This window comes from Lissotriton helveticus, chromosome 10, assembly GCF_964261635.1.
Source record: "Lissotriton helveticus chromosome 10, aLisHel1.1, whole genome shotgun sequence".
In the NCBI taxonomy this organism is placed as follows: domain Eukaryota; kingdom Metazoa; phylum Chordata; class Amphibia; order Caudata; family Salamandridae; genus Lissotriton; species Lissotriton helveticus.
In genome coordinates, this window is record NC_136071.1 from 56,764,161 (window position 1) to 56,774,247 (window position 10,087).

At 41.5% G+C, this 10,087-nt stretch overlaps 1 protein-coding gene across 1 annotated transcript; it reads right to left on the bottom strand.

Annotated features, from left to right (window-relative positions):
* Nucleotides 1–8,785: 8,785 nt before the first annotated feature.
* On the bottom strand, nt 8,786–9,748 carry LOC144783864 (olfactory receptor 1f45-like). The gene has a single exon (XM_078662611.1). The coding sequence runs from the start codon at nt 9,746–9,748 to the stop codon at nt 8,786–8,788; it is 963 nt and encodes a 320-aa protein (XP_078518737.1).
* Between the last annotated feature and the right edge of the window lie 339 nt (nt 9,749–10,087).

Below are 10,087 nucleotides of genomic sequence, written 5' to 3' on the forward strand. Positions count from 1 at the left end.
AATCTCGTCTCCATATGGAGGGCCAAATAAGGATTCGGGCCAGAGCAATCTGGTCTTATATTTAAAGAACGTTCAACTCAATACGGCAGTTGTAGTTAGAACTACTTTTAGGGAGGCATTCCAGATTCTTCCAGAAAATATTTTCCACTGTTTGCAGTGTTGCATGCTTTGTATGTCCCCAGACTGCCGCTCCGTAAGTTACTATTGCAGTGGACTTAGCTAAGCATACAACATCTAAGGGTTTTGAACCCTCTTTTTGGTAAAAGAAAATAGAGCTCCGATGACTTTTTCTAACAATAAGCCCCTATTTCTCAACATGTGAGACCATGATAGCACACTATCGAATGTCTTCCCTAAGTCGGAAAAAGTGTCTGTCTGAGACACTCACAGGCCCGCTATATAAAATGATTGGGCTTTCTTTACCTTCAACCCAGTCACTAAAATAAAAGATTCTGTGTCGTTAGTTTGCAAGTTTCATGCATGAAGTTAACATAGGTGTCTAAGAGCTTCTGAAGCGCCTTCCCTGTGTGTGCTCTTAGAGCCACATCATCCACGTAGAGCAAGATGGGAATGCAGACTTTATTCATCTTTGGGACGTCAGGGGTTGAATCTAACAAAGGGGCCTCAACTCTGTTGGTGTACAAAGAGAAGAGAAACGGAGCGAGAACGAACTCCTGGTGAACCCTCCTGTTAATAGGGAACCATCTGGTGAACTCTCCCGGCTTCCCAGAGTGGACACAGGTCACGTCCCTGGAGTATAATTGTCTGATAAAAAGGAGAATGGCCTTGTAGACCCCTATGTCCTTTATAATTCTCCACAGATGATGATGGGCCATGCCATTGAAAGCTGCTGAGAGATCCATAAAGGCATAATAAAGCTTGCTTTGATTGGCTTGTGAATATTTGGCGATGAGCAAACTCAGATTCAAGGCCCCCATGCCTTGACACAGCAAGACTCCTGCATCGTGATTGTTGGCGGTGACAAAGGGCCTTGGGCTGACGTTGCACGTAAGAGTGCTCATCACATTGGGGGATATGGGAAATTAAGTCCCCCCTGCCTTGACACAGGAAGACTCCTGAAGCATGATCGTTGGTGGCTACAACAGGCCACGGGCTGGCATTGCACTTAAGAGTGGTCCCCATGCAGGGGGAGATGGGAAATGAATTCCCTGCTGCCTCGACACAGCAATACTCCTGCAGCAGGATAGTTGGCAGCAAATTGATTCCTTTGTTTCCCAGCTCACCTGGAAGGAAACTTTTAGAACTTGTCTCTAAGGCAAGACTTGAGTCATTGGCTTCTCCACCTATCTAACTTTCCTCGTCTATATCTTTGCCATCTATTTTATTATTTTGTTCCTTGCTAAACAAAATCGTAACTGGCCTACTATGGGGGCACACAAGGTGCCATCAAATCAGTATAAGCCATTATAAAAATCATCACTTGATGGGTTTATCCAATGGGCTGGGAGGGCAATTAATAAAGAAATTGAATTGGCTGAACGCTGCCTATCAATCACTCCAGAGCTCTTTGCAGAATTTGTACACCCCCCACTGGAATGCCTAATCTTCTAACAAACTCGGCCACAGGTTTCCTCTCTTACACTAACAGATCCAGCAGGAGTAGATTTTCCTGGCGCCACTCCGGTCTCAAACCACGGTCAGGATGTAAGTGCTTTTTTCTGATGTGAGCCCACCAGTTAAACATAAAAAAACACTACCCTGCTTCAAAAACAAAACCCACACGCTGAGGAACCTGTTCAGCAGCATGCACTGTTACTGCTGAACCATGGCTGCTTGACCTAGAAGATTCCTTTAGTGAAAGAAAGCTAGCCAAATTTACTGCATCTGTTAACCTGCTCATCTCGCCAACTGAAGAGTGTTTAGAGGCTACAGAGCAGAATCTGTGTAAATCACTTCACCATGAGGCACCAGCACAACCCCCCGCCACCCCCCCGGAAGTTTAACGAGGTGACCAGTTACCCACTTACAGCAATCTTGAGGGACGTCATTGTTCCTCACTTTCATCTACCAATCCCTGCACTCAAAGATGCAAGGGATGCCAACTTTCACTAAGCATATATGCTTGGATATTGAAGGGGGCATTAGTATTGGGAAGACACAAGAGTTTGGAGGAGCCACTACCTCAGTTAGCTTGTCACTACATCCTACATCAGCCAGGTCACTAGAGGGGTGGTGGGGGAGGCAGTTGATTGCCAAAGGATTTTGAACTTGACATCTTAGCCACCACTTAGTGTTTTAATGAATTTACCCAGCTGTCGCTTATCCATACATAGTGGTAATAACCACTGTTCTCCATTGTCCCAGCACACTGCAGAATACGTTTTGTGGTTCAAGAATATGGTCTCACATTGGCTTCACTTCTAAATGGATTTTGCCACCTCAAATGCTCTTGACACTCTGATGGTTCACATGGTAGGATGGGTGGCTCAGTTAGAGAAAACCCAAGAAGGGCATTGTGTGATAATTAACTTAAGGCACTGGAAATTTGCACAGAATTTATTTCTCAAGTGCATTCAAACTGGTGTATACGATGCTGATAAAAAGCTATTCCTCCTAGGTTATCTCTGTCCCGTTTACCAGAGCATATTTGTGAATAATCCCTGAAGCAAGGGTCTTACATTAGCCCAATTTCAAATTTCCATCGGTAGTCGTTTAATTGCCCTTGCCAGTCTGACAGAGAATGATCTACTGCCCTTTTATGATGCAATGAGTGCCTGAACTAGATACTAGCTCCCCTTGGGTTTCACACAACCAAAGAGACAAAATCACCACCTTTTCCTAAACCTGTTTGCTGCTTAGAACATTCCACGCCAGTGCAGAGCGTTCTATTAAGCGGGTGGGCCACGTCGGCCAACGGACATGTACAGCACTACAGAGGTAGTGCTCGCCAGGGCCGTTAGCCAACAGAAGCAGCGAGCGGGTTAAAGAAGCTGAAACAGATCCTGCACTTCATTTTCCACCTGCTCAAAATACCTAGGTCGCAGATATTGCTTTGTCCTAAAGTAATATATAATAAATAAAACAAGACCAGAATGACAAAAAATCCAATTACTAGAACCGGAGATATTCAATTTTAAATGTTTAAGTAAAGTAGCCCCAAAAGTCATAAAGTGTCAACCGCGATGGAACATAGGCCGGATACTGATGCATCACTGCTGCTGCATGGGTTGGACCCATTGCAAAGACCCGCATCACAGCTCTTCTAAAACTATGCTAAGATTCAGTGAGGCTCAAATGGTGAACTGACAAATACGATGAACGTAGCCAAAGGAGTCCACCAAGGCTGAATACTGCCTCCCACCCTTTTACTTTAGTTTATAAACAATGTATAGATTTTTTGTCAAATTGCTTTAACACCAGGGGCCAGATTTATAAATAAAATTGCATTGCCTTTGCGTCATGCACACTTAGAAAGAGAAAAATGCCTTCCTGCACAAAAACAGTCCTGCCTGCAACTCATGGCGCAAAGGTGTCTGCTTTGGGACTAGGCAATCACAAGTGTGCCAGTGCAGAGAGAGAGGTGGAATGTGCCATATGTTAGTAAATATAATGCATTCCTGCTCTCTTCATGTGACGTTGCACTGCTTGTTTTCTTTCTGCATTGCGCTGTTTCAAATCTTGAGAAATCTGGGCCTCAGTTCTTCCCTTGACCTAAAGTGAGATTTAATAATGCTTTGCAGAAGAGGCTACAAGAACTGATTTCTGTTGTGTTGCATGTGGGAAGCTTATATATCCGAATGGCATTCTCCTATAGAGCTCAGCTTTTCTTGTGACTAGAAATAAATATCAAAATATATCATATATTTCCACCCCTGGCATCGGCCTGTGATAGGAAGCTCAACTTTCCCTTCTTCTATAAAGCCAGCTGCAGTCCGAAGGAATCTACAAAATCTCAGGGTGTTCTCATATATACTCTCCTTGAGAAACCTACAAGCAAACATATCTTGAGCCACAACCCTTTACACAACTACTATTTGGATCCTTCATCTGATTTCTAACACTTAGATGACCACCCTGCAAATATGAGAGAATGCACTGAACATTGTAGATGTTGACCTCGCTTTTAGTTTGTAGAGACCGACTCATCCAGATTCTGGGATCTGTTGCTAATGTGTGGTTGTTGTGCATCTCAAGGATAGACAATGTCACTGAATAGCACAACCAATCACTGATGAACAGGTAATGCTCATACATGCATTAGGTATTCTCAATGGGTGACATACCAAGGTGAAAATACTTTGTCAATACTTAATCATATTTGCCTTGTGATTGAAGAATGTTCAGAAAGACGCTAGAGTTGCTGATACCTTCCTTACCCCGGAAGAAACGTCTAAGCAGATCACAAGTCCTGCTGAGGGAGGCATGGGTTGTTTCCAATCTTCAAAGTGTACTTCCTACATAAATGGAATTAGAATAAACATTAGTCGTCATCTATGGGGACCATTGCATCTGTCATTTAGGATATCAACCAACAGCACTGCATCGGTTTAGCCAAGTTTCTAAGAGTAAAGCGGTGGATTAACAAAATCATATGAAAATATATTTCACCACAGATGTGATCTTGTATATAGCTCCAAGTCTTTTGGCAAGATTTGCACTGTACAAACACCACAAACATACTTTCCAAGCAGAGAGTTCTTGAACTGTTGAGTCCTGTCTCCCCGAGGTAGGAATGACACTTCCCAGTATCCACAATAGTTCTACAAAATACTGATCATATGTAAGAAATAGGTGTCTACAGAGATGAGAAGCCTGGAAGGAGGAAAAAGCCAAAGCAAAAAAGCCAAATGTGGAGGAAAAAACTCCAGGTGAAGAAATTGCGAAAAAGAAGTTAGCAAAATAGAGAGTTAAGATCCTAAAGAAGAATTAGCTAACAAGAGTAACTAATCAAAGTGTCCTCAGAAGAATCAAGGTGCTAGAAACAATTATTTCCTGTAGGCAATAAACTGTCAAAGGATTCCAATTGTACTGTGATACAGAGGAGAGCAAATTCTGTCCTCTTTTAGAGAGGAAGATCAAGACTTGTAACCTGAAAGGGCAGGAAGTAGTGCCAGCAGTTACCCATTATGATGGAAGATGCTAGCTCTATCTGAAACCAAAGAAGATTAAGGGGCATATCATCAAGAGGGGGCGATAATTATCGCTAAGCGCACTCAGCGGTAGGATAATTATTGCCACCCAACTCTGAATTTTAGTGCGGAGATAGCATGCAAAATTCAGAGTGCAAGCTGCCTAACTGTGTGATTATCGCTGGAAATCCAGCGATAATCACACAACTTTTGGCGATAGCTTGCTGATAGGGCCTCACATACTTAGCCATGATATCCACCTTCCATAGGATATCATGGCTAAGTCAGTTTCAAAGCAGGCATAAGGAAAGTAGCGATAACAGAGGTTATCGCTACTTTTGCATGAGACCTGATAATAGGAGAAATGTCGCTGAGCGACATTTCTCCCATTATCCTGGGGACGAACGCCCACTTTGCATCTCATTAGAGATGCAAAGCTGGGAGTTGAGGGAAAGGGGGAAAAAGCATGGATTCACGCGTCTCCTTGATAATAGGGCGTTAGAATTATTGCCGCTTTTCGGCCGAAAACGGCTGCAAAAGCAGCGATAATTTTCTAACAACCCCTTGTTGATATGCCCCTAGGTGTTTTGAGGAACTATGAACTGAAAAATTATTGAGGCTGGATTGTAGGACAGAACTCACCATACCCCACACTGCCCAAGTGAAATCAACACCGTTAAAAATGTCCACATCATCTCCTATGAGATGCACAGTATGCCTGCTACCCAGCTCTGAAGGGGAGACAAAAGATAAGGATCTGGTACATGCAGCCCTTGCCTGATGGGTCTCTACTGCTGCTGATTGTAGAGTGTTCCATGCCCACGACCAAAGGATGGGTAAGTGCGGGGAGAGCCATGCAGGCAGCACAGCAGCAGAACATTTATATGCATAACTACCAGAGAGCTAGAGAGACATATTCACCTGTATCCACTGGCATATTTTGGAAATGGTGGGGTATAAATGGTTGTCCTGGAATTCAGCCATAGCTTGTGTGAAGTAAGCCTGACGTCTTCCAAGGCAAATCATGGTGCAGCGGATGCTCATCCTACAAGCATACTTTGGAAAAAAGGCCACTCATGAAATAATCCTGAACTTTCATCTTGTGACATAACAAGCATCATCCTCCCCAAAAGTGTTTAAGATTCATATTTACCTAGAGAACTTGAAAATGGTGGGTGCAAAATACTACCTTTTTCCAGCACAGTTTCACTGATAAGTGGCATAAACAAAAGATATTGGCATGCAATTTTACATGGCCTATACTTTTTCAAAATATAACTATCATCTTACTGAACATATACATTCAATCAGCTTTATTTTTCCATTAGTCTCCATACCAATACATTTTCAGTTCTCTGAATGGGCAGGGTGGGGAACATACAAAGGAGAACTAGAGCTATCTTATGTGCTCTGGCGGCAGTGCTACTGCTCAAGTTATAGAAGTGTAAGAGATTCAGATGGAAGACCAAGGTAAATCATGTTTACAGAGTTAGTCGTCATCCGGCAGTAGTGATAACATCATATGATACTTACTTTATCAATGTCCACAATGTTTTATACTTTTTTAATCTAAATGTTATTTATTGGTGTTGGATTGTATAGATGTATTTTTGTATGTACCTGCTTTTATGATTTTTAATACTGTGAAAATCGAATAAAGCTTATTGAATTGAAATTGAAATGTCCACAATGTTTTTTGGTAATCAAAATGTATTTTGGTAATTCAATCATTGTTGCCCACGATCAACATATCTCTTTCTGAAAATACACACAATTTGTTATGTAATTAAACCTTTTTATTTTGCAATAATAAACTCAATTCCCTTGCAATGTATGTCCTAAAATAAATGCTCTTTATCTTTAGTACACTTAGCATGAGCTTGCCGTTTTATCTGATGTAGTATTGCATACATGGATAGACTCTCCCTGCATGGCCATGTTTCAAAACCAAAACATGCCAGAAAAGCCCATCATCTGTCAGGTATTGCCACCATCATGCAAGGGTATGCCATTGTTATAACAGGAATGCCCACAATGTGTGAAATATGGGCACCATTAACCAAGAGTAATTGTTATTAGAGGAATTCAACTATATGTTATATTATAGGTAATTGTTGATTCAACATATACCTAGATATCTTGCATTAGAAGCAGCTTAGGCTGATCATGAGACAGGAGGGTAACCACAGTGTGTACCTGTTTTCTGCAGACAGAAGGAGAAAGATTGGTAAGTTAGGGGGAGGTAGAGCCTTCCCCTGTGTAGCCACCACCATAGAGAAGCAGATGTCTCTTGAAAGAATATTGAGCATAGCTTCAATATGGGGCATCGAAAGATTGGCTGATCTTAAGTAATGGCTAAGGATGATCCATTTAAATGTAGAGAATAGAAAGGCAGGGGATATAGTGTAAAATACCTTACCTGCACAGAATTTGTCACTTTCTGTTTCACATTTCCACAGGTAAAGAGCATCTCACAATAACACTAGCATTAAGAACAGATGGATATTACCAGTACATTTTTCAAAAAGCAAACTGCTATGTGTGAAACAGGAAAAAGTGAATCTTCTGTGAAATTTGACATATAGGTTAAAGAAGAGAGTCAGAGAAGGAAAAATGCGAATGCATAAATGTTGTATTTCGAAGAAGAAAGAAAGTAATGAAACAATGAATTCCTTCTCAATATTGATTAGGTATGCTGCAAGGGACATAGCTGCAGGTATAGATACATTCCACATCAACTGAGGAAGAAGATTTTAGTTAGCCATAGCATGATAATGACAGAAGACTGTATATGGTCATTGTTCTTTTTGGAGAGGGTATTTTTTACCCTTCACTAAATGCCCTCGCATTATGTAAAAATATCGACAAATGGAATGAGTCAGGTGCATGTTGTTACAGAGAGTTCCTCATCAGTAGTAATGTCCAAGAGTCTCATTTACAGAATAATCGTAACATGTCTTCCTTCAAAAGCCACAGAAGATTCATATGCCCTCCTCTCTGCATTACTATCCAGTTCTGTCGGTGGTGGAAGGTTAACATTTTTGATGATGGGGTCCCACTCTCCACTAGTTCGGCCATCTTTTTTGGCCATGGCTGCGATCCAGCTTACCAATATAAGGTGACCAATCTGCCCTCATTTTCATGGCAGTCAACATGGATTGACTGCAAGTGTCCTTGATTTACTGAAAGTAAGCTACTGACTTGTCAGAAAAATTATTATGTGGTCACTGGCAATGTAACTTCACTTTTGGGTACATTCCTGAAACCCATATATAATCTGATAGATCTACCATTGCTGCCATACAGCTTCCCTCCAATACTGTTTCTGTAATGGTGATGGAAGCTACTTCAGGAAAAATAACCCAGGAGCCATGATTGCAACGTGTCATTATGGTAGACATCTGTATGCCAATAAGTGTGGTGGAGGTGCTGTTTCGTCCACCAGTGAGGGATGCACTCTCAGTAAAAATCATTAAATGAGCCCCAGCTGTTAAATTGACCTGCTTAAGTAACAAGGGTGAAGGTACATCTACTCACTATTCATTCAAGATAACAATTTGAAGCTTGTTGTCTGTATTTATCATTGAAGGAATATATTTTATTTTTTATTGATGTTGGATTAGTACTTTAAATTACATTTGTAGGTTTCTTTTCAAGGGTTTTGTAAGCAACACTCAACCTTTCCTTGAAGAGTATCATCTGTTGAATCGTGCCTTCCTATGAAATTCTTCTCTGCAGAACACTTTTCTCAATGCTGCCTTTATCGCTTCATTTCTCAAGCCATATATAAAAGGGTTTAGCATAGGTGTTAGCATAGTGTACATCACTGTCACCAGCCTATCCTTCAGAAGAGAGGAGGTTGAGGCGTGGGAAGGCCGGAAATAGATAGAGAAGATGGTCCCATAGAACAAAGTTACCATGATGAGGTGAGAGGAGCAGGTGGAAAATGTTCTGGACCTCCCTTCCTTTGAGCGGATCTTCAAGATGGTGGCAATTATGTGAATGTAGGAGACAAGGATGCATAAAAATGGGACCATGACCGAGACTGCCCCTTCGGTGAAGATTGCCAGTTCATTGGCAGTGATGTCTGTGCAAGACAGCTTGATTACTAGAGCAATCTCACAGAAAAAGTGATTGATGGTATCATGAGCACAGTAGGAGAGTCCGGCGGCCATGACGGTGTGAAGCAGGGAATGTAGGCAAGCACTGATCCATGAGGCAGCTGCAAGTAGTGTATAGCATTTCTTGCTCATCACTGTGGAGTAGTGCAAGGGATTGCAAATGGCTACATATCGATCATAGGCCATAACCCCCAAAAGGTTACTCTCCGTGTTACCCAGAGAAATGAAAAAGTACATCTGCACCAAGCATTCTTGAACAGAGATGGCCCTCTTCTTCAGGACTAGATCTGTTAACAGCTTGGGGATTGTGACAGAAGTAAAGCTAGCATCTGCTAATGAAAGGTTGCTAAGGAAAAAATACATGGGGCTGTGCAGGCGGGAATCCATCGCAATGCTGTAGATAATGATGATATTTCCAAACAAAGTAAGGAGATACATGCTTAAAAACACCAAAAAGAGGACTAGCCATTGATCCGGAAGATCTGAAAACCCCAAGAGAAAGAATTCTGTCACTGTTGTCTGATTTTCACGTTTCATGTTACTTTTTGTCCTGCACAAAAAAGATAAGAACATTAATGTAGCAAGCCCTGGGTTTATTTACAAGTAAGAGTCCTAGATTTAGGAATAATTCGTTGAGTAAAATATTATGGGATTTCTAATGAATCTCTCTTTAAGATGAAATAATTTTTAGGATGCAGACTAGACATGGGTGTGTATGATGCAGAGGGACTTATTCTAGAAATGTTCTCTGTTAGTGGTATCCAACATTGCATAGTGAGGGAAAGAACCATGTCAGATTTTTAGAGCAATTACTATATCAATCTCTTTAGACTAATTCGGCCTGATTATCAAAAGAAAAAAATTCTTCTCCTACTG

What these genes read in the sequence shown, in the direction of transcription:
- LOC144783864 (XM_078662611.1), bottom strand. Translation starts at nt 9,748, where the DNA reads ATGAAACGTGAAAATCAGACAACAGTGACAGAATTCTTTCTCTTGGGG.